Source organism: Talpa europaea (assembly GCF_964194135.1).
Source record: "Talpa europaea genome assembly, chromosome: 12".
Lineage (NCBI taxonomy): Eukaryota > Metazoa > Chordata > Mammalia > Eulipotyphla > Talpidae > Talpa > Talpa europaea.
This window is the reverse complement of record NC_140079.1, coordinates 20168031-20192686: the sequence shown is the minus strand read 5'-3', so window position 1 is coordinate 20192686 and position 24656 is coordinate 20168031. Positions and strand designations below refer to the sequence as shown.

Sequence of the window (24656 nt, the reverse complement as noted above, 5' to 3'; positions counted from 1 at the left end):
CTCCTTCCAGGCCTCAGGCAAGAGTCTAGGGAAACTGGGCCTGAGAAAGGATTCTCCCCACAGAAGACCCTGTGAACACTTAGCCAATTTACCAGTGTATTCAAGCAAGAGAGGGCTGTGGGGCCTGAGAACAGAGAAATAAGATAAGAGGGAACCCCCAACTTGAAGCCAGCATGCTCCACCCCCAACACCACCCCATGCACCTTCTCTTAAAACTTTGTCTGCTTTGTGACCCAAGCTTGTGTCTGCTCATTTCCCCGGGGGCTGATATTACCAAGAATTTGCCTGGTGAGCCAAAGGGGTGGGGGCTCTCAGACCTGGACCTGGGTTGGAGGTCAAGGAAGGGAAACCCACTCCCCTACACACAGCCCAGAACCTGCCACCCGGGTCACACACACCTTCTGTTCTACCCCTGTACCTGGTGGGAGGTGTTGGCTTTGTGGGATTGCAGCAGTGGCTCACCCCGGAGGTGGCATGTCCTGCACGAGCTGAGGGTCTCCCTATTTCCTGCAGGTCAGAGAGAAGAAGCAACCGGCATAGTTTTTCTCACTTTTCTCCCCAGGTTTGTATTTACACGACAGTCATTCTTGAACAGCTGACTTTGGAGATTATCAGAGTTCCACACTTCACTAACGTCTTTTGGAGGTGTATTGACTGTTGCCTGCTCAGAGAGAGTGGACAGGTTTTTTTCTGAGTCACACAGCAAATCTACTGTGGAGGCAGGTGTGAGTGAAGTGTTTGGAGCCTGAGGGCCCAGCCTCCTGGGCCGTCACTGCTTGGATTCCCCTCCCTCTGTTTCTCTGCTCTTTGGATCCAAGCAGGTTCTGGCCTGCTCTGACAGATTACCTAAAGGCTGTGTGCCTCTTGTGAAGGCCGATGGGACAGACAAAACTTCTAGAAACCTTCTTCTGGTGAGATATTCAAGTGGCTCCCTGACACCCAAGCTGGAAAGGAAATATGAGCACTTCAAAGACCTCGGGGTTCAAATTGCAGCACTGCTTTGCCTTTTGACCTAGGCTGAGGAGCAGTCTTCTTAGAGCTTCCTTTTCCCTTCTATTAAATAGGGATAATTGATTGTCATGAGGTTAAATGGGCTCCAGTATATAAAGTTGGTAAGTGGGTTTCAATAATCAGTAGCCATTTCACTCCAAATCCTAAAATCCAAATCTAACTGGACTCGTTCTTCCCCTTAAGTGACAAGCAGCCGCACTGTCTCGGGACAGGGAATCTCTCCTCCAAAACCCAGGCCCACAAATTACAAGGCTTATTTGGCTTGTGTGACCCAATTAATAGCCCCGTAGGCCTCTGTGAACACCTCACCGTTGGCCTCAGGAGTCAGCGAAGCCTGCCCACCGGTGAGGACAGAGGCTCACCGCCTCCCTGACCAGAAGAAAGTGCGTCAGATGGAAGCAGCCCAACTGGTTGCTGAGCTGTGGAAAATAATTAAACTGGGGGAGAAAAAAACACTTCTTTAAAAAATCAGGTTAGGTATGAATGTGCAGGGCGTGGCCCCTGTATAATTAGCCGCTCTGCTGGCTCGGGGAGCCGCCTGCTTCTCCCTGGGCCCGTTGTGTCAGGCCTGTGCCTGCCAGCCCTCCTCTCCCTCCTCCTGCGGCTCCTCCCTGTTCCCTGTAGGTGTGTCTCTGGGCTCGGTGGCTGCTTACCCCACTCCCTGCCGAGACACCCAGTGGAGAGGTCACCCACTGCACAGCCCCGGTGCCCGCAACCCACCAGCCCAGTGACCCACCATGGAAGCTGCAGACGCCTCCAAGAGCAACGGGGCCAGCCCGGAAGCCAGGGATGCCCGCAGCCCGCCTGGCTCCAATGGCAGCCTGGAGAATGGGACCAAGGTTGAAGTCAAAGAAACCAAGACCACCAACGGGCATGGAGGGGAGGCAGTTGAGGGCAAGAGCCTGGGCAGTGCCCTGAAGTCTGGGGAGGGCAAGAGTGCCCTGTTCTCAGGGAACGAGTGGCGGCGGCCCATCATCCAGTTTGTCGAGTCTGTGGATGACAAGAGCTCCAACTACTTCAGCATGGACTCCGGGGAGGGCAAGAGGTCACCCTACGCTGGGCTCCAGCTGGGCGCTGCCAAGAAGCCGCCCGTCACCTTTGCTGAAAAGGGGGAGCTACGCAAGTCCATCTTCTCAGAGTCCCGGAAGCCCACGGTGTCCATCGTGGAGCCTGGAGAGACCCGGCGGAACAGCTACCCCCGGGCCGACACGGGGGGCATCCTCCTGCGCCCCAAGTCAGGCTCCGAGGAGGTCCTGTGCGACTCCTGCATCGGCAACAAGCAGAAGGCTGTCAAGTCCTGCCTGGTGTGCCAGGCCTCCTTCTGTGACCTGCACCTCAAGCCCCACCTGGAGGGTGCTGCCTTCAGGGACCACCAGCTGCTCGAGCCCATCCGGGACTTCGAGGCCCGCAAGTGCCCCCTGCATGGCAAGACCATGGAGCTCTTCTGCCAGACCGACCAGACCTGCATCTGCTACCTGTGCATGTTCCAGGAGCACAAGAATCACAGCACAGTGACAGTGGAGGAGGCCAAGGCCGAGAAGGAGGTAACTGGCCCCGCTGCATCCCAGGCCTTTATGTCCAGTCATGTCCCTCTTACCTGATCTTCTCCACTGGGGCTTCCTAGTGTCGGGGGCTTAAGTCTCCTCCCCTCTCCTTGCCCTTTTGCACCCCTGCGCTGGGGATCAGATCGCGGTTCCCCGATCCCCTAAGGCCTCAGGAGACAGAGGAATTTCCTAATTGAGCAAATAGAGGCCCTGGAGAGAGCATGGGCTAGACCAAGGTCACAGGATAAATTCAAGTCAGATCAGAGAATCGGCACCCATGCCTAGGTGCTGTGCCTGACTGAGATGTTTCTTCTTTTTATTTTTCAAAATCTTTTTTTCCTGGCTTCAGAATTTGCATTTGCAGTTTGGTGGCTCCTTGTTCTAACTGACTCTCTTTCCCCCACAACCCACCCGCCCCCACCCCCCGCCCCAACTGGTTTCTTGACTCTCCAAAGACCTTCTTTATCCTTCTCTGAGCTGGGCCCAGTGTGCTCTGGGTATGTGGTTGCGAGTGGACGTGCCTGTGCCTGTAGGAGGACACTTTGGGTGCAGGTTGGTTTTGTGTGTGGGTGGGGGGAGGTCCCCTATGTATGTGTGTGCGTTTACATGCATGTGGGTGTTTATGTGCGTATGTGGGTGCTTGCATATATCTGTAGAGGTGACACATGTGTTTGCATAAGTCCTGTATGTGTGATGCTGCTGCACTTCTCTGGGGAGGAGCAGGGGTGGGGGGAGGCTTGTGAATGGGGTACACCTGGGCTAGGTGTTCTAGACTCAGCTGTGGCAGCTGCCCCTTGCCCTACAGATGCTGGGCACATTCTCTCCCATGGTTACCATGCGTGGTTTCCCTTCGGGGACTTGGCTTTCCTCAGAAGGGGAGCAAGCAGAACCCCTCCCCACCTAGCCTTCCCGACCAGGACTTTGTTGATTGTGGTCTCCCCGTACCCCATTCCCATACCCCTAAATAAAGAGGGATAAGTTAAAGATGGGGCCTCTTGAAGATTCTTTTCAGAACCCTCATTTGGCCCAGGAAGGTGATGCCCCCAGATGCTACTCCTCGACCCCTGCCTTACTTCAAGCCTAATACTGGGAGATAGAGATGGGGCAGGGACTTTGCGAGCTTACTTGGGAAATCCAAACAGAACAAGGAGTAATCATCTTCACCCACTGCACCAAGAGATGACAGAGCCTCAGACCGGGCTCTAAGAGCCCCAATGGAGTTCCAGTCCTGGCTTCTGTCTTGAGCTAGCTTAGCTATAAGACTCGCAAAGAGTCCTTTCCGTGTTCTTCCTATATGTGAAACTAAGGGGTTGAACTACACTGAGGGGTTTCAAATGACCCTCCTGGAGTTCTAGGATTCTTGAATTGCCTTCCAGGAGGAGGGGGCAAAAGATGCCAAGAAGGCCAGGGCTCCAGTTCTCACTTCCACAGCAACCAACACACTTACCAGTCTGTTCTATAGGCAAGGTTTCACCCCCAGTTTCAGCTGAGACAAGTGTATTACCACTGAGAATAGCCTGAGTGCCCCTGCAGAGGCCAGGCTGATCTTCTGGACATACAGAAGGCCCTCAGACAGCCCTCTTCAGGGGCAGCAGGAGCTCAGAGTTCATGTTCTGATCCTGGGGGCCACTGTAGGACTCAGCGATAGAGCGCTGGCCTTTGCGGACACACTATGTAGGTCAAGAGGCAGAGCTCGGACACACAAACAACCTGGAAGCATCCACCCAGTTACTCCGTGGCTGTAGGTAAACACCACATGGGAGAGGACGGAATTCAGGCTGGATGGGGGATGAGCAATCTATTTGGGGAAGGGCATTGGGGAAGGACATCGAGAGGAAAGGGGCGGAGGGTACGTGTGCTTTAATGGTGCTTTCAGGGGAAACTGATCCACGGAAGTAACCTTAACAGCAGGAACTGCGTGCAGCATGCATGTGTGCATGTTTGTGTGTGTGCATTTGTGTGCATGCATGTGCGTGTGCCAGCAGCACAGAGGAGGCAGGCTGGAGTGTTACCGGGTGGCCAGGAGGCTGAGATGGAGCATTTGTCTGAGCCTGGCTCAGTGGAATGTCAGATGTGGGGGGCATTAGCACATGGCAGGGGGAGTGGGTTGATGGATCAAAGTGAACAAATGTGTCAATCTTGGCATCCCCTGGAGGTGTTCCCTGAACCCCAAACATCAGCCCACACACAGCTTTTTGCAAGGAGCCCGTCCGGAACCTGTTCTGCAGGCTGACTGGTGAGGTAACTGCAGACCTGAGTTGGTGAGTTGCGCGAGTCTATAGATGACACCCAGAGCTGTGGGTGCTCCTCTCCTGGGCCCAGTCCTACCAGAGATGCCGAGCGGAGGCAGGGTGGGAGAAAGACAAGTTGATGTGGCAATAGGACAGACTTTCTAGGGGACCCAGGTCAGGATGTTTCCAGTTCCACTCCAGATGTCCTAAGGGGTTCTGCAGATTTCCTCTGGTCCACGCCCCCCTCCCCAACATGGATATTTCCTAGTCTGGATTAGGCTGATGAGATCAAAATACACATATTCATCCTGTTCTGTGCCTCGTGGCCCTTCTATTTCCTAAGTCCTACCCACTGCAGTGGGTCAGGCTGGAGGACCTCGGCCACTGGCCCGGGCTGGGCTCTGTCTGGGATCTGGGTTGGCAGCCTGGCCAGGTGAGTGTGGGCCGCGCTCAGCTAAGCATCACCATGGAGTCCCGGTGCCTGGGTCAACCTCCCGTTTCCATTGTCTGACTCAGCTGGCTTCTCTCACCATGCCCCGAGACTTTCTCATCTCATTGCCCAATTCGTCCATGGAGCTGCCTGAGCTCCAGGCTGCTGGGCCTTGAGCTTCCAAACAGGGCTGGGCTGGGCAGGAAGACACTGTGTGACAGAGATGACTGGGTTGGAGAAGAGGAACCTGGAAAAGACCTGGGGTCTGGCAGAGGGGGCTGGACAGGGTGTGTGAGAAAGGAGGTGGGATGGCCTCAGCGATGTTAAGAGGGAAAGAAATAAACGAAAGGTTTAGATGGAGGAAGCAGGGAGGGAGCACTACAGCAGGCTGTATGCCAGGCCCTGGTCAGTCCTCCAACAGCCCCTGAGGGTGGGGTTTCCACACCTGTTTTAGGAAGAAATCAGCTCAAAGATGCCAAGCAGCTTACCAAAAGTATGGTGCTGGCATTGAGGCCGAGGCCTCCATCTTAAACTTGGCTTCCATGGGAGGGGCAGGCTCTCCCTCAGGTCACTGAGTCCAGTGGCTCCAAGCCGTGTCCTCAGGCCCCAGTTGCCAGGTGAATTGTTAAAAGTGATTCCAGGCCTTATCTCAGGAGCTTCTGTCTCAAGTTGTCTGGGTCTGGGGCCTGTTTTAAACCTTCCCCGGTATTCTAGTGTGTAGCCAGGGTGGGAAACGGGGAGCTAGCTCCATTTCACGTCACTCGGGGAGGTGAGTGACTTCTTCAAGGACCTACTGCTGGTCTGGAGATGGCCTGGTCATGCTCTCCCCACCCCAACATGCCCCGTCCCTGCCCCTACACCAGAGGAAGCAGAAGGAACATTAGTCCCTAATCAAGCGGACTAAAATTGGACTGTTTGACGTCTAGGTGGAAATGGAGAAATCTATCTGGCCTTTCAGATTCTTATCCAGATAATTACCATTTGTCTGAGAGTACAAATTTGGCAATTAACAGGCTCATTTGGCAAATGTCACAGCCAAGGGCCCAAACGGTTCGCTCAGGCTGGGGATGCTCAGCGCCCATCTCTCCTCTCCGGGGGGCAGTTTGGGTGCATGAGTCCTGGGGGGTGCTCTGGCCTGTCTGCACCTGGCCCTGTCCAGGTTGAGCCACCACCAGTTGCTATGCCATGCTCTTCTCTCAGGGGAAACCTCTGATCCCCCAAGACCGGAAGGATTTCCAGGCTGGGTGGCCTATGCGGGGCCTGGCCTGGGTAGCAGAGTGAGAGACAGCCAGACGAGTGGGAGAGGGAACAAAGGAGGCATTTAGGAACAGGCCTGGGCAGGGTGAAGGGATTGAAACTGGGAGTAGGAGGAAGTCAGGAGGGAGGTGTAGACAGGGGTGGAGCAGTGGAAAGCTGAGACCCTGACCAGACATTGGTGGCTTTAATCAGATTCCAAGAGGAGAGAGGGAAAGAGGAAGTTGGAGTCCCAGGGGGTGACCAGGAGGGTTTGGGGACTGAGGGGGGGAGGGTGACAGGGAAAGAGGTGGAATTAACAAATTGCTCTGTTTGGGAGCTGGGAGGGGCAGCTGGATGGGAGTGAAGGGAAGACCGGGGAGGTACAGGGAGCATTATGAGGGTAAAAAGCCATGAAATAGGAGTCCTTTGGTTGCCTCTTGGGCTTCTCAATTTCCAGCTGTGAAGACTCAGACAAGCTCCATTATCCTTCTAAGCCTTGGTTTCTTCATCTGCAAAATGGGGGTGGCACCACTTACCTCCACAGGGGCTTTTGAGGATGAAAGGAAAAATACCTGGCACATAGTAGATGCTCAAAAATATAGGTTAGTGTCCTTCCTTCTCCTGATGCTGCAAAAGAATCCAGTGTCTGTGGAGACACTCTGTTTCCTATATCCTGCCTTTTCCAGTTTTGAGTAAACCTGCCAGCTGGGAAAAATTGCCAGGAGCTAAATAGATGCTGATGGTCATTCTCCTAGCAGGTGTGAAAGGCCATTCCAGCATCACAAAGTTCCCAGTGCAAGGTGCTTTCCAAGATCCGGCTGCATCCTGCGAGTCTGGTCTTGCAAGGCAAGCCTTGGGACCAGGCCCCCTCCCAGCCAGACCCAGCTGTCCAGTCGTAGCCAGTGCGATTTCTCTAGTGCCCCAAAGAGTTAAGGAGGCCCAGTCTCTCCCCCGCCCACTGCTGCAGACAGCTCGGCTCCACTTTTGACCCTGCCCTTTCTGTCCCAGATCAGCCTCTTCCGTCTTCCCCTCCCAGGTCACGCTGACATCTCTGGCTCTCCTCTCCACACCTCTGCTGGCACCCCTGCTCCCTCCCTCTCACAGGTTAGACACCCAGGGGCTGACCCACTTGCCCTTGGCCTAGGTTCTGCATTGCTCTAAACCCGATTCTTCTTCCTCTGTGCATTGTGCCTTTTGACAACTGGCTGCTCACCAGCCTTTTTTGCAGAGACCAGGTCAAATCTCTTTCCTCATTTCCTTTTATCACTTTCCTCTTGACAAGAATTTCCCATCTCTAGCAACGGCCATTTTCCAGGCTGTGGGATTTCCACTGACAGATTGGATGCTTCTGAGAATGGAGTGTCTTCTTACTAGAGAGTCCAGGAGTGTGGCAGAGGCAGAATGGAATCAAGAGTTTTCTGTAGGGGCTCTGCAACTTCTCCCCAGGCTCCCCCACCTTCCACTTGCTCCATGATTCTCTTCTTCAGGCCCAGCTTTTCCAAAAAATTCAGGGAAATCCTCTCCAGCATCAACCCACTTCTCTGGGCATTTCCCGTGGCACCCATCAGCCCCCTTGGTCTGGCGGAGCTTTTGGAAGGTGTAACATCCCATCTGGCCAAGTTCTGTGACCGGTGCTCCAGACTCGCTGCCAACGGGGCTCACATTCCTAGTGGTTTGTGGCTTCTGCATCTTGACTATTCTTGTGGGTTCTTCAAAGAGTACCGGAGAAAGGGGTGGGACTCTGCCTTCAAAACCACTGTAGCAGAGACATCTCGAGCCCCTAAGTCTTTCTCAGATGCCTTGGTCTCCCAGCCTCTCAGGTGGTGATCACCCACCTGTCTTTGACGGCCTAGAGGGGAGCCCAGCACAACAAAAGAGGTGGCACTTGAGTGGGCTGAGTTGGATTGGCCTCAGTTTGCTGCCTCCCCTCTTGTCTCTGTGGTAGCTGCTTTTCAGAGATGGACCTGTTCCCAAATGGAAGGAAAGTGTGGGTGTGAGAGCTCACTGCCCAGTGCACTCCTGACAGATCCCCTCCCCAACCCAACCTGGACCCCGAAAACCCATGTCCTTCCCCTAAAACCTCTCCTCTCCTCTCTTCTCTCACTTTCACTGTCTTACTCCCCACTTTGACCCCGCCAAGGGACCCTAAATAAAAGTCCTTCTTTTACCCAAGCTGGTGACTGCATTCTCTTCCCTATAAACAGGTTATAGCTGTGCCTGTCCAGACGGAGTCCCTGCCGGAGGCAACCCAAGCTCCGTTTGCAACACAGGCTTCACGTCATGCCATAGAAACCTTGCACACTGTTACTGCCGTGGGACACTCCCTAGGCTGGGTCCTCTTCCTCCCCTTAGCTTGAAAGAGGCAGGAGCCTCCCTCCCTCTCCCCAGTAGCCCCAGGTCTACTGAAAAGAGTGAGAACACCATAAACGCGCTTCCCTCCTGCTCAGGCTGGGTGCAGGAGATTGCGGATGCTGACCCCTTATAAAGACACGGCTGGGATGGCCAGTCCCAGAGGCCCAAGTTCACAGCAAGATGCTGTTTGACTCGTTGCTGGGTGCTTGGTGACTGGCAAGATGCCTGCCCTAGCCTTGGTCTCAGTGCCCGTTTGCTGAGTGAAGGCCTGAATGGATGAGTGGTGAACTCTGCCCACGCTTGCTCCCTGGGTGGACCGACTCCCTGGATCTCTGGTTCTCTTCCACAACCTCCCTGTGACTTTTCTTCCATCCTGGCCTCTTCCCTGCAGACAGAACTGTCCCTGCAAAAGGAGCAGCTGCAGCTCAAGATCATTGAGATTGAGGATGAAGCCGAGAAGTGGCAGAAGGAGAAGGACCGCATCAAGGTGCGCCACTGCCCCGCTGGGTTCTCATCCCACCATCGTGCCTGGGAGGAGCCTGACCTTGGCTTCTGTCTAATGCCTTGGTCTATGTTTACACCCTACACCCATTTCTTCTGGGTTTCCCTGATCCCAGTGGTTTTCCCATTAATTCCCCTGCTAAACCTGGGCCAGGCATCCAGGGGGGATCTTGTTCCCTACCTAATGCTCTTTTCACATCATCCCCGGAAATAAAGACCTTAGACTGACCTGTCCTCCATTCTGTGTTCCAATGTCCTTCAGGACTGCTCTGCCTGCCAGACTGCCCAGCCACCGCGTGCATGCCCTCTCTAATTCGCTGATGCCCGTGTGGCAAGGTGGATGTCTGCCCTAGTTTGAGTAATTACAAACCACACTCTGAAATCACTGATTCTTGATCTTGGCCATCTTCACAACCTGTCAATTCATTTTCTGAAGTTGGTTCTGGTTGAGATTTCAGTGGACACATCCTGATTCACAGGGGAAATTTCTGGGCCCGAAGGGAGTCACCTAAGGGTGGAATGTGGGCTCATGTCAACTCACCAAGGGGAAAGAGCTATAGATGGATAAGGAAGGGTGGGCTGGCCATGGGTATTAGTAGACAGCATCCTCCATTGATGCCTTTGAGTTAGATTCTTGGACAATAGGCTTCCTGGGTTGGGGCAATAGAAATGCCTTGGCTCTATGCTATGATCTGAAGAGGCTCCTTGTTAGGAAGACTTTCTGATTACTGAAACCATCCTCTCCCTCTGCCCTGCTCTGGACCTAGAGCTTCACCACCAATGAGAAGGCCATCCTGGAACAGAACTTCCGGGACCTGGTCCGGGACCTGGAGAAGCAGAAGGAGGAAGTGAGGGCTGCATTGGAGCAGCGGGAGCAGGATGCTGTGGACCAAGTGAAGGTGATTGTGGATGCTTTGGATGAGAGGGCCAAGGTGCTACATGAGGACAAGCAGACTCGGGAGCAGCTGCACAGCATCAGTGATTCGGTGCTGTTTCTGCAGGTAAGAAGCCGTTCCTCAGCCATTCGGTCTCTCAGTCCTATCCATTTCCCCAGGCCCTCAGTCAGCATCCTTCCCTGTGCCCATCCATCCACCCACCCACCCACCCACTCACCCATTTATCTATCCAAGCTCCATTCCATCTGTCCACGTAATTCTTCTGTCCAAGCCGTCTTTCTGTCTACTTTAAAGATGGCACTCAAATATCACTTTGTACCAACGTCAACTGGTATGTGCTAACAGTGCTCCCGGCTTAGTAGGAAAGACTTCTGTGATTGATCAGTGTTGCCTGCTGTGGGAATGGGAATGGAGTGGCATATGAGTGCTGCATATTTGTCATCTTTGATGTTGTCTGTCTGTGTATACATCCACGGTTCCATCTGCTAGGGTTTTTGGGAACTACTGCAAGCCCACTACTTGATTAGGTGCTGGGGAGAACAGGGAAGCGTGAGATTCCCACTATCAGAACGCTGGAAAGGGTGCAGGGTGGGGTATTGGCTTCCTATGACGACTACATCAAAGACCACAGATTTAGCGACTTCAAACAAGACACGTTGATTATCTCACAGTCTGGAAGTTACAAGTCCAACATAAGTGTCACTTCCTTCTGGAGCCTTCCTTCTGGAGGCTTTTGAGACGTGGTTTTTGCCCCCAAGGAGCTGCAAACCGGCTGGGAAGATAAGACATGCACAATTAGAGAACAATCTAGGAGAGGGTGTAATTAAATGATAAAGCATGTGGTTCAGGAGATAAGAACTCATGGAGACTCTGAGAAGGACAAGAGGGCTGAAGTCATCTGAGACAGCTTTGTGGAGGAGGTGGAATTCAAACTGGACCTTGAAGCCTATTAGGATTCGAGGAGGAGGGATTTTCCAGTGAGGGAGAAGGGAGGTGAGGAATACAAAGGGTAGGTACAGGATTGAGCATGTAAAGGTAGAGACACCACCAGGCCTACCCAGAACACAAAACTAATTCCGCCCACTTCTCTAGCGCTCCCCAAGACCTCACAACCTAGAGGTAGGTGTGATGGACTCTGCTTTAGGGGTCTAATCCTGGCATCCCATGATGGTTCCATGGAGCTAGACTCTGTGGACCCTTTGCAAAGTGGGGGCCCCTTGACTCCTAAAGACCCAGGAATTTAGTGGCTTCTTTCCTTTCTTGTTAGGAATTTGGTGCATTGATGAGCAATTACTCCCTCCCCCCTGCCCTACCCAGCTACCATGTTCTGCTGGAGGGGGAGGGCCTGGGACAGTCGCTGGGCAACTTCAAGGATGACCTGCTCAATGTGTGCATGCGCCACGTTGAGAAGATGTGCAAGGCGGACCTGAGCCGTAACTTCATCGAGAGGAACCACATGGAGAACGGTAAGTCTCCTCTGGCAGCCAGCCCCCAAGGCTGTGGGCATTTTTCGCCCGGTTCCTTTCCTGTCGCCTGGTGTGGACTACTGGAATCCAGCTGGCCCCTCATTGTACCCAGCCACCCATTCCACCTAAGAGTGCTTGGACTAGGATTCAAGAATTGCCCTCTTGTCCCCACCCCCACTGAACTTGCCGCCAAAATTATGCAGCTATTACAAGGGGGGCCAGAGCTGGCAGCATCAGGGACACAGGCTACACAAACGCCCCCTCTTGGTGGGTGGTCTGCCGCTCAGGGATGGGTTTCTTTCAGATTTGCATCTTATGGTGGGGCCAAACCCAGTAGCTTGCAGACACTATTGTTTATAAGGTTCAGGTGCCAAACCAGTGGGTTTGTAGACTCCAGTAGACTTGACTTTGAACTGCTTCCAGGCTTGGAGTGAGAAATTGCCTGTCACCATGAACAGCATTGAACCCAGAGGCTTGGGCTGGACTTGGGCCTGGTGGACCAGGTTGGGGACAGTAGGATGTGGAGTGTCTTGGTGACTTACCAACACCCTGAAGTCAGCTTTTTTTCTGAGTCATGCTATTCCCCTCCAGGGACCAATTGAATCATCTAGCAGAAAGCCTCCTAACCTGAGACACTATCCGGTTAATTCCAACCAATCCCATCAATCCCAGTCCAGTGCCTTTAGGGCCTGAAGTCCCACCCTGTGGCCCAGGCCCAACAGGAGGCCCTGAGGACACAGCCCGATCAATGACTTCTAGGTCCAAACACTTCAAAAGAGGTGACCCTGTCTTTGGCCTCCAGCTGGAGTCTGTGATCTTTTGGGACCGAGAAAGGGGTAACAGTGTACAGAAGTGCTGGGGTCCCGGGGGGTGTCTATATTTTGGTGACATCACACAGTGTCCCTGTCACCTTCAATCACACCTGACAACAATAAACCACTGCAGTAAGCCGATCATTGCCTTTGAGGGCATTTGGATCCTGAAATCCTCTTCCTGTAGCAATGGCAATTACACTAATGGATATGGCTGACCTTGACCAAGAACTCCGGGTGTGAATTCCACTCATGTTATCTGAGTCTCCCTTCGGGTGCAGTGCAGCTCACAGATGAGAAGGCTGAGGCTCAGAGAAGTAGCTTTTCAGAGGGTACACAGCTCATGAGCACACAGGGGTGCATTGGACTTTAACACTGTTCTTCAGCCTCCCCGTCTTCTCATCTGAGAAACAGCTGCTGCTGCTGCTGGCCGAGCAGAAGGTTTGGGACATGAAATGATGACAGCTCCTGGGACACAAACCTCAGCTGAGGTCTGGTCAGGCCTATGAGAATGGCCTCGAGTGTGCTGAGGTGGTCTGTGAGCCTCCCAGGGACTGTCCAGACTCCCAGCCTCCCATAGTGTCATTTCTAGGTCATGGTGGTGTTGACTGTGGCCTTCATGCAGGTGTGGCCGGCACCCGAGCAAGGTGTGCGGGGAGGTGGCCCCCAGGAGCAGGGAAGGATGCTGCTGATGTTAGTGGCCCTGTGCTTGTGCCTGGGGTCCTGGCTGGTTTGGTTTTTTAGCTGCTGCTGCATTGTTCGTGGGAATGTGTCTGGCTGTGTGAGGTGGGGGTGACTGTGGGGAGATGGTTCGTGAGTCAGACTTTGGAGACTTTGGAGAGACCATTCTCTCCTCCCCGCCCACCAGACCAGGGCTTATGCCCATCCTCAAAGGTCCAGGCCTGAGAGGCACCAGACTGCCTTTATCCTGGGCTGGGGGTGGCAAGGCACTGGGATATCACCAAGAGGACACTCATTGGTCATGGAGTGCCCCCTGTGTGCCAGTGACCCATGAGGCACAGGTGACAGGGGACAAAGATAAGGTCTCATTTCTTCACTTGCCCAGGAAAGAGGGAGCAGGAAGGACAGAGGGAAAGTGGCAAGAGAAAGGAATGGGGTGGAGATGGGCTGGGAAAGATGAGCTTGGAGCCGCAGATGTGTTTAGGTCTGAGGTTCTGCTGGTGGGTACAGAGGAAAGCAGAAGGTGGGGGAGTCTGTGCTCAGCTGGCTGGATCCCTGGTCAAGGAGGAACCATGTCCCACCTCTCAGGCTGTCAGCTGTGGGTGAGACGGAGCTGGGAAGTGGGGACCAGGAATCAACCCCCAACTCTGCCCTTATCCACCATGTGACGTTGGACCAGTGACCTCACCCACCTGAATCTCCACTTTCTTATCTGTCACACGGGATCTTCAGCCTCAGAACTGATGCACAGATCACACAAGAAGCGGACAGCAGCGCTCTGTAGAGCTGTGCCGAGACCATTACTCCTATGCGCTGCCCAAGGGGGTGCATGGCTCACGCAGGTCCTCCCGCACCCCAAGGAGCAAGGGGTCTCAGGGCAGACGATTACCTTCTCTGAGCTTGCAGAAGCTCACCTCTCCCGGGGACAGAGGGGCTAGAGCTGAATGAGCAGAGACCAGGATGCCCCAGGGACCGGCTCTTCCTCCCTGCCTGCCCCTGGCTGACATCCTCTCTCCTCTCAGGGAGTGACCATCGCTACATGAACAACTACTCCAACAGCTTCACGAGTGAGTGGGGCGCGCCAGACACCATGAAGAGATACTCCATGTACCTCACGCCCAAGGGTAAGGCTTGCCCCCTGCTCTGGGGACCTGTGGTCCATACACACTCCTCTTGGGTGGAGCGTCTGTCTGTGTTTGCCAGGAGAATCCCAGCATGCACTGTCTTCTGGTGTAATTATTAATAGCACCTCCTTTTGCTCTCAGAAGCCTCTGGTTTGGCACTCCAATCTTCAGAGTCTTCCTCCCCTGTGATACAGGCTATTGCCTCCAGTTTACACCCTCCCTTCTCTGTGCTGGGGGAGGGTCCCCTGATTGTGGCCCCTGTCCACCAGGCCCTGGTTCCTTGGGTTAGTAAGGGTCCCTAGGCCTTGACCCTGTGGAGGGTGGGGGATCCTCCAGAGCATTCCACCATCCAAGGGCAGGGAGAGAGATAGCTGTTGTTTTTATGAATTTCCTTTCTACTCTCCTGGCATGTGGGGTGACGGCTTGGGTGGGGTACAGACCAGCACCTGCCTGTCCAAGCCCTGTAGGAAACTGTCACATTCTTTGGCACCAACAATAAACCACAACACCCGTTACATAAGGGTGGGTGTGCCAGGTGTGCCAGTCTTCATGTAGGGGTGTAAGCATGGCTGTGTGGGGAGACCACACAGCTCTCTCGGAGGAGAATTGGGTCTGGGGAGAAAGAAGACATGGGAGAAGGCACAGGGGGCTGGGAGGGGGAGCCCAGAGGCTCTGGGTATGATTCACACACACACACACACACACACACACACACACATATGAGAGCGCGCTGGGAAGGGTTTAAGGGATTTGGGAAGATGAGCTCAGTGAATAGGAACCTCCACCACCAGTGCCCCACCCAGGTGAAAACAACACCTGGGCTTCTGGGGAGGCAGCTGGAGGCCCAGGTCCCCCACCCCACATTCCTGCTGTGGGCCAGGCCCCGTGGACTCCTTTTTCCCTCCCAGACACAGCCCCTTGGTTCTGGTTCTGAGAGCATGAGGTGTACCCCAGCATCCTTCACCCTGACCAGAGCCCTCTGGCTCCCCCTAGGGTGAGGGCTGACTCTGACATGACCTTGAGTCCCCCACTGGCCCCTGTGTGGCTCCCCTGCTCTTGGAAGAAGGCACTGAGAGGGGACAGAGGAACAAGAGGGCGACAGTATAAACGTGACAAGGGGTGACTCTGAGAGGCAGGCCTGGTGCCTGGGGTGGTTGCTGCCCCTCGGTGTCCCCACCTGACAGACAGGACTGGAACTAAATGGTAGCATGGATTCCAGCTCTGTCACTGTGAGTCAGGCAGTGGCATTGTGGGCGGAAGGAACGGGTTCATCCGGTGTCCCTGGACGGCACCGGGGGCAGGAGGGGGAGGAAACCTGCCCTTTGGCAGCTCCCAGGCTCAGGGCAGAGGCAGGGAAGGCTCAAGAGAGTCAGCCAGGAGTTCAGGAAACAAGGCCGCCGAAGGGCCACCAGGCTTGGGTCTGAGACTTTGGGGTCAGTGCGAGGAGTCAATGGGACTTCCCAGGGAGGCCCCTGAAGAGGGGCAGCGCTCTCAGTAAACCAGTAGACAGCTGTGACAGACAGAGGGATGGCGGGCACAGCGTGTAGAGGGAAGGCCAGTAGGTGCTGGGCCAGGTGGGCGAGGCTGGGAGGGGCATATCTGGCAGGGCAGGAAAGAGCTGAGGGAAGGACCTGGACATGCATGGGGAGCATGTTGTTCCTGTAAGTGGGGCGAGGATCCTGCCTCTGCCTTCTCCAGACTGGGGTGAGAGCCAAGCAGGGGAGGGAGCACCTGTGCAGTGTGAATGCCCATCCCCGGGGGCGGGGGCACCTGAAAGAGGTTCATGTGTTAAACTCTTACTTGGCCAGTGCTCTGTCTTCCCGGGAAGCACTTCTTCCTCACAGGCACCCCATCTCTGGGCCTCTGAGGTCTCCGACATGCAGGGGCTGATGGCAGGAGGGCAGTGCTGGCCTTTCAGGTCTTCAGAGAAACCTAAGGCCCCCAAGTAGGGCAATCTGAGTACACACAAGACCCCTCTGCTCTTCGTGCAATTAGTGAAGTGCACTTCACTCTCCAAAATGTCCTAATTGGGGTGACTCAGTGACCCCCCTGATTTTAGATCCAAGGGGGCTGGTGCAGTACTGAGGTCCAGGTGCTGTGGCAGACCCTGGGGACCATGTGGGGGCCAGGAATCTGTGTAACATCCCATTCAGATGCCATGGGCCCCTGAGTTGAGCTACACTCACCTTTCTGGGTGACGGCCTTTTTGCTTCACAGCTGGAGCCAGGTCTTCATACCAGCCAGCATCCCCCAACCGCCTCCAGAAGGAGATCAACCAGAAGAACTTCAACAACCTCTACGGCACCAAAGGTGGGCGAAGGCTCAACTCCGGGCTGGGCAGGGCCTGTGTGGGCAGTGCAGGCAGGCACTGGGTGGTGACCAGGGCTAGGCTATGTGGACAGGGGAGCTGGACTCCTCAATGTGGGGTGACTGTGGGCAGGAGGAAGAGGTTGAGGGCCTGGAGATATGTGGGGGAGGGGCCCTGCTGATTTAAAGAATGTGTGAATGTATTACGCATGTGTGCGTGTATGCACATGTGTGTACGTGTGCCTGTGCATACTTGTGAGACATTGTTCCTCAGGCTGAGGGGAGGCAGCCAACATCCAGCCCCACTGGAAATCCCTGAGCCCATGTGCTCTTCCCCTGAAGAGTCAGGGGAACCTGGAACCTGAGGGTAGGTGTGGAGACCCCTCTCGGCAAGTATCAGGTCACGAGACTCCCCGAGGTCCTTTCCTGATTTGTTTAACTTCTGCACTGAAAGTTGAAAAGAGGTTAAAACAGGCCAGTTTGGCTATAAGTGGAAAAGAGGGCGCCATGTGAAACAGGGCTGGGCCTGGAAATCTGGGCCCAGCCCAGATTTTGCTCTGGGGTGAGTGGGTGCCTTGGCCTTAAGATCCAGAAGAGGTAAAATGGGGGTACAGATGTGGCTTTCCTGGGGGGACAGCTGCCAAATTCTGAGTCCCCTCTGCCTGGTGCACTGGGCACCGCTGTGCTGTGGGCAGGGTCTTTGTTCCATAAGCCTCAGTTCTGGGAGGCCCTGGTCCCTTCCTAGGGGCACCTGGTATGTACCAGCCATGTGCAGGCCAGCTCCACCAGAACTCCTGCCTCAGACATGGCTCCAGGAGCTGAGGAAAGAGTGTGGGGGTTTTCAGTGAGGACAAGACCCCCCTGAGATCTCGAGGGTCAGGAGCACCATGGTTCAGGACTGGATTCATACTTCCCCCACACAGCGGGACTGAGCTCCAGGTGGGGGCAGCTGCTGGGTCTGCCTTGTTGCTGCCATAACCCCAGGCCCAGATGGAGGAGGGGTGCAGGAAACATTTGCTGAAAGGCAGACGTGGAAAGTTGGATGAATAAACGGGCAAAGCGAAGGGCCCTGTGGGCCCTCAGAGCCCTGGGGGAGAGGCGCCTTGGGGGTTGGCTACAGAACCTTCCTTGAGCCCTGTGGGAGGGGATTTGCACCAGGCCAGAGGGCCTCCCTGGTCACCTCTGACCTGGAGCCTAAAGTAAGCCCCAGGCCTCTCACAGCAGCTGTGGAGATGCCCCAAGGACTCTGCTGTGGAGAGAGCTCGGCTAAGGAAGGCTCCCAACACACCAGACCTCCAGAGCGGTTGACATAGCTTGCATTATCTGTGGGAGCTCTGCAGTCCCTTGGGGACCCCTGTTGTCCCTCCCATGCCCTCCCCCAAGCCTCCTTTCCCTCTAGACTGCAGGGACTTACTGGGCCAACAGAATTTCAGGAGCTGTGACAGCTGCCCTGTCCCTAAGTTTTAGCTGAGTTTGTACTTATTTGTTCATTTGTTCATTCATCCATCAACCAGAAAATGAGCACTTTCTAGGAACCACGCTTGGGGCCTGTCCTGGGGTGATGCCAGGCCAGGTGGACCCCCCTGAGCCTGTGGAGCCCAGGGGGGAGACAGATGATTACTGCTGCAATTACAACCTCTTCAGGGGAGAGGGAGGCCAGGGGTGCAGGGGATGCAGGGTGCTGGACTGAGGCACAGGCAGATGACATGGAGGTTGACTCTGAAGACCCAGCATGTGAATTTGTTCTTGGAGGAGCAGGTGGGGTCTTCTAGAGAATCTGGTCTGTGCAAAAAGAGCCTGGGGCAAGAGAAAGCCTGGCGCGTATCAGGGAGTCAGCGCAGCCTGGCTGGAGTCAGTGATGCAGAGATTGGAGTGAGATAGTGGGACGGGTAGGGCAGCAGCTCCTGGAAGATCTTTGGGCCTTGTTAAAGGCCTTGTACCTTCATCTGAGGACAGAGGGTCTCGAGTTGGGACCAGAATGGCCTTTATAATTTAGCAGGACAACTTGGAGGCAGGAAGGATTGGTGAGAGGCATGATGTGGGGCGCAGTGGAATCCTGGCTTGAGAGGCAATGGGAACTGGAGTCACAGTCCTACCCTCCTCCCCAGGCCAGGAGGCCCAGGTCTGACGCCCCTGCCTTTGCTCTCCCAGGTAACTACACCTCCCGCGTCTGGGAATACTCCTCCACCGTCCAGAGCTCTGAGGACATGCCCCCTGTCCAAGGCAACTCCTCCTTCTCCCTGAAAGGTGAGCTCTGCCCCACTGGTCCTGTGCTTCCTCACCAATCCCAGGCCTGCCCCGGTGACTGCTGCTCCCCACCTTGTAGGGGACAGAGCAGGAGCCCTAGAGCCAGAGTTGCCTCCCTCCGCACCCCGGCTGTCAGCACAGGCTGGACCCAGGCACCAGCGCTTCTCAGGGCCCCCTCCCCATGCACCATTCCTAGGAGGTGCTGCCATGCCAGGCCTTGGTGCCAAGGTGGGGGCACATATTGCCCTCACACCCCCACCCAGGCTTGCCCTCACTCCCCCACCCAAACTTCCCCAGTCTGTGTCCCACAGGCTTCACGGCGAGTCTTCTTACTGCAGAGGCTTATTTTACTTTGCTCACCAGTGACTCCCAGCAGCAGGGATTCTAGAACCTTGTGGCCAGGCTGCACAGCAGCAGCTTACCAGAGTCCTGCTGAGCTCCGCTGGGAAAGAGGAAGGACTTCTGAGGCAACTCTCCTTCCAGAACTCTGAGAAGGCTGAGCAGTCAGTGACTCTTGTCCCCTGGGCTAGGGCGATCCTGAGGAGGAGGAGCCAGGACCCCACCTCAGAGTGGGGCCCCGGGTCCTTTTGTCTCTTCTGGAAGGCCCCAGGGACAGCCTTAGCGGGAATGGGAGTAAGCCCAATTACCTTCTGGTAACCGACATCTGGCTTGGAAGAAAGGGGAAGTGGGCTGGGTGGGCCAGGGCAGTCAGCTGCGTGGGGCAGCAGGCTCCTGAGCCAGACCCTCTCCTCCAGCTGTTCATTGCAGGCTGGGGTCACAGCCTATACTCAGGACAGGGGTTCTTGGAAGGGACAGTGAGGGGAGAGAGAAGGGACTATGACCAGAGGGTCTGGGCCTGTAGAACCTCCAGGGAGGTCCTCTCCCAGAGGACTCGCCTTAGCTGGTCTGACTTCCAGTGGGTTCCTACCTGCTCGTTGGTCAAACCTGAATCACAGGCAGGGAAGGTTTGGAGCTCTCGCACATCCTCGTGTCTCCCCATCACCTTAAATAGCCTCCCCTGTAGAAGATTTTGCCCTAAGAGGGCCCCTCCTCAGATGCCAGTCCCCACCCCCACTCCACCCCCAGGAACAGCCTAGAGATACTCACTGTCCTGCAGATGAGCTGGGGGCTGCTAGGACAAGTGGGGAGGGGACTTCTGGACAGGGGCTGCCTGTGTGCAAGGTCACCTCCCCCAAACCCTCTTGTCTCTGAAGACGGTCCCCACCTGCCCCAGGCCTGGGGGATGCAGAGCGCATGCCTGGAACTTTGGGAGAGGGCTGAGCAAGGAGGCACCTGGGAAGGTGTGACACCCTCTGGCCACTCCTGGGACCAGCACTGTGCTCCTAATGCCTCTCTCTCTCCCAGCAGGCCCTGGGAAAGTCCCCTATCAGTTCACCACCTTGGGACAGGCCACCACAGAATTTTCCAAACCATTGGACGTCAGTGGGCTGTTTAAAAATAATCCCGGTACCTGCCCGCTTTCCAACCTCCCTTTTTCTCTTCCACAGCTGGGCAGGTGGGACAGCCTCTGGGGCTCTCTGCCACTTCTAGGGTGTCCTGGTCCCTCCTCCCCAGAGTCTGCTGGAAGAGGGATGCATGCCTCCATCTCCAGCTTGCCCCCGCCCCGCCTTCTGCCTGCTGTAAGGCTGGTCTCCCCCACCACAGCCCTTCCCCATCTTCACCTCTCTCGAGGCGCATGGGCTCTTTCTGGGAACTGAGATGTGAGATCTGAATTACTTCTCTCTCACACTCCCACCTAGGACCCATGGAAGCTTCTCTGTCCCAGGCTGCCCCCTTCCCCAGGGCAAGGAGAGCCCCCATTCTCTGCTGTCTCTGCCCCCTTGCTAAGGGCCAGCCCCAGTCTGCACCGCAGGAGGTTTCTGGGCCTGTCCTGCTCCCCACCTCCGCCTTAGGGTCGGCCAGGCTAGGGTGCCAGGCTGCCTCAGTGTAGACCCTGCTGGCATTTCCTGAGCTCCCTGGTGTCCAGGGTATAGCCTGTTCTTCCCAGGCACTGTGTCCGTCCCTGTAGGCTGGCACTGAGCGTGCAGAGCACCAAGTGCTTCGCTTAGGAGGGGGTCTGGCAGCCCCCTTTTGGACTGGCATCTTTAAGACCATGCCCACACAGTGCCCATTGCTCGCGTACATGCTCTGTGGTGCTCCTGGGCCCTCGGGTTTGCCACATGGCAAATGATCACCCCTCCCTGGGGCAGGGCCAGAGAACCATGCTGGTGGGTTCTGGAGTGCAGTAAAACCTGGGCTCAGTCCTGACTGCTGCTTATTAGTCACGCAGCTTGGAGTGAACGTTAAGCTCATGGAAACAGGGTGAAAACTCAAAGGTGTATGTCAAGTGGCAGCACAGCTTAGCAAAAGTGGGGAGCACCTTCCACTCGGCTTGGGGCATCCGGGCAGGTGGTGCTAAGGAACTGCTTTCTTGGGCTGCAGTGGGGGGAGGGCCACTGGTGGGAACCTTCAGGGTGTGTGTGTGTGTGTGGGGATTCCCTGCAAAGTTGAAACCTTGACCTGGATTTGGGGGTGACACTTCCCTGATGCCTAGCCCAGCCCCACTTGGCCTACTCCTCCTTCTGTCTGGCTTGGTGCCTCCTCCCCTTGGTCTTCTGCCCCAGGATTTTCCAGTGCAGCCCCCCGGCTGCTGCAGGCCTTTTCAGGGGTGGCTGCACTTAGTAACGGGCTGGATGGAGCTTGGTGGCCACTTTGGAGATGGCATCTGTGCTGCTCCAGCCCCGGAGGTCCCTGCCAGCCCATGCTTTCTCTGACTAGAACTTTCATCTCCCAGGCTATCCCTCACTCCTCCGGAGCCAGAGCCCGAAGGCCCAGCCGCAGACTTGGAAGTCTGGCAAGCATACCATGCTGGTGAGTGAGGGGCTGCCAGCAGAGCCTGCCTGGGCACCAGCATGTCCAGGATGGGCACTGAATGAGTCCCAGGGGCATGCTCCTGGGTCAGTGGGTCCCAGGGTGGAGGGAGCAGGTGGCAGTGGCCTGAATTCCCTGTACACAGCGAAAGGTGGTGGCGACCCAGGGCTGACACACAGGGGGACCTTCAGGGCCTCAGTTTTCCCGTCTGTAAATGGGCAGCCCTGGTCTTTTGTTGGCAGATGGCCTCTGGGGACTATGCTTGTTGAATGACATCTTGGTCCTCACCAGCTCTGGGAGCATAAAATACTCAGGCAGGGAATGGTCATCGGCTTCCCCTTGCTGGGGCCGGTTTTCCAGCTCTGACAGCATGGAGGTCATTGGGGTGAGGTCCGCAGAGCCTGCAGAGTTAAGAACAGATGCATTTAGGGTTCAATATCTAGTGACCTTAGGCTGGGGATGTTGAAGAACCTCACAAAAGGAAGGTGTGGTCTGGGGCTCCAGCCACCTGCCAGCTGCCACGTCCTGGGAGAGTGAGACCCCTCTTTGGGACTGTTCCTTCATTTTCATGATTTAGTGCTGGGGTGAGATGATCCCCGAGACCCTGTTGACCTAACAAGCCTGACCCCTGCCCTGGGCTGTCCTTCATGTGCGGGGTCTCCACCACCCCAAGTGCTCTTTTGCTGATGGTCAGGCCAGGCCTGGAATGTGGGTGGCACTGGGGGCTCTGCTGCGCACAGCTGTAGCTCTGGCCCCCCACTGTCTTTGCATTTGGAGGTCAGACCAGGGGGAGGTGATTGCTTCGGGCCACAGAGAATGACAGGGGGCTGGCTTAATTGGGAAGAATCTTTAATTTGCCAGCGATGGGAGCTAAGTGATTGTGTGTGTAATTTGGAGCTGAGCCCAGGGGCATTGCAATAGCAGGACTGCAAAGAACAGATATGGGGGGACAAAAGGGTTTTGTCCCTGCCCTTAGCCCTTCCCCCTCTCTACCTGCTTTTCAGGGCCCTAGCAGAAAAGTCTCATCGCTACCTGAGACCCCTGCCTAGACAGGGTGCCTGTGCCCCTCAAGCTGGGAAAATGGAGGCAGGGGCTAGTGGGCACAAATGGTGGGGGTCAGGGGAAGATGTGCCGGGGGCCAGGATGCCTGGAATCTGGCCCCCACTTGCCCCCTACTGGCTGTGTGACCTCATGTGAGTCTTCCTCCGTGCCTCAGTTTCCCCATTGGTGATATGAATCAGATGGCATGGATGACTTCACAGCCTTCCAGCTCTTCCAAGGGGCTGTGACCCTGAGCCAGGGAGGGAACTGGGGGACGGGGTGCACCTACCAGTTGCCAGGAGTCTCTTTCCTCTTACCCACCTCTCCGGGCTCCTAAGAGGACGACACCATTTCCTGATCTGTGATAGATTTTATTGACCTAGCCTCCCTGAAGAAAGGCTCCTGGCATTGCCAGGTCTGTTCCCTTTGCCTTATTCACCGCTCTGGGGTCCAGGCTGGCACTGGGGTCAGGAGACCTGGTGTCGAGACCCAGTTTGCTACTGAGTAGTTGTGTGACTTTGGCAGCCTTCCCCCGCCCTGGTCTCTGTCTCTTCCTTTGGTTAATAGATGGTTTAGCCAAAGTCTGAACTAAGGATTCTCAGCCCTGGCATTCCACACCCCTGAGTGCTGCTCAGGGCCAGACCTAGCAAGGAGCTTCCAGTAGATGCACGGAAGCATCTTCCAGTAGATCCAGGCGGGCAAGGCCAAGGGCAGAGGGTGGGACACCCTAGGTGTCTCTGGTGCTGGGTCAGGGCACGTGAGGTGGGAGGGGCAGCCCCTCCCTGAGGCCCCCTGGGGGTTGGCCTTAGACACTGCTCCTGCCTTCTAGGGGAGGGCGCGCTCTCAGGGCCCTGCCGAGGTGTCGGGCAGAGAGCAGAGCACTGATGTCCTGAAGTGACTCCGGCAGAAACACACAGAGCTGGTGGGAAACTTGTCACGGGCTCTGTTCCGGGAAGCTCCCTGCATCCTGATGAGGACCAGGATGAGGCTGGAGAAGGGGTCGGGGTTGGAGTGGGCCATGCGTAAGGCTGTTCTGGGGTGGTGGTGTGACCTTTCTGCACCACCTCCCCATCAGGAGAGTCATGCAGAAAAAGCAGAAGCAAGCCTGAAGCCCTTGAGACTGAAGTGATGGGAGGTGTGTGTGAGGGCCGGGGGTTTGAACTCTGGGACCAGACTGCCGGGGTTCAGATCCCAGCAGCCATGGGCAGGTTGCTCTGTGCTTTCATTTGTTCATCTATAAATGGGGATGATCATGGTAACTGGATGAAGGTGGGAACTCAGGGAGCCTGTCTGCGTAAAGCCCCCGGGATGGCAGAGTGGCAGAGCATTCCACCAATGGGCGCTGCTGGGAGGCCTTCCTGGGACTGGGAGAGGAAGTTTGATGAGGGACTAAGGTTCAAGCTCATCCACCTGTTGCCATTACCGGGGCTGCCCTCTAATCAGGATGTAACCCTGGAGACTGACAACATTGGGCCCCACCCCATCACAGGGTAGGTAGGGCTTGCAGGGAGGGCTCAGGTCCCCGATATTGCTGGGGTTTCAGGCCACTGCTGCTTCCCAGGAGAGGTTAGGATAGCCTGGGTCTGGCTCCTTGGTGCCCCTGCTAACTCCTCTTGTTTCCCCCGCAGTCTCACTACCGGCCATTCTACGTCAACAAAGGCAATGGGATTGGATCCAACGAGGCGCCATGAGTTCCAGACAGGCAGATTTGAGGGAGGCACTGCCAGCCCTGCCCCCACCCCAGCTGATCCTGCTGCTCTTGCCTTCTAAGCTACTGTTCTTATCTGGGTGGGAGGGGGCTGGCCCTGTGCCTCCCCCCAGCCTCTCCCTAGTGTCCTCATCAGCCACGCTCCATCCAGGCCTCTCTCCCACTGTGGCTTCTAATGACCCCCATCTCTCCTGTGCT

The 24656-nt window shown here is 55.8% G+C and overlaps 1 protein-coding gene across 1 annotated transcript; it reads left to right on the top strand.

Moving 5' to 3' along the window:
• Window positions 1-1507: 1507 nt before the first annotated feature.
• On the top strand, window positions 1508-24441 carry TRIM29 (tripartite motif containing 29; the record flags this gene model as incomplete). The annotated part of the gene is made up of 9 exons (XM_084248839.1): window positions 1508-2555; window positions 9196-9291; window positions 10073-10306; window positions 11469-11667; window positions 14183-14284; window positions 16502-16594; window positions 18743-18838; window positions 21633-21709; window positions 24379-24441. Exons 1-9 carry the CDS (start codon window positions 1749-1751, stop codon window positions 24439-24441), a joined length of 1767 nt encoding a protein of 588 aa, XP_084104965.1. The 5' UTR covers window positions 1508-1748.
• Window positions 24442-24656: the final 215 nt, after the last annotated feature.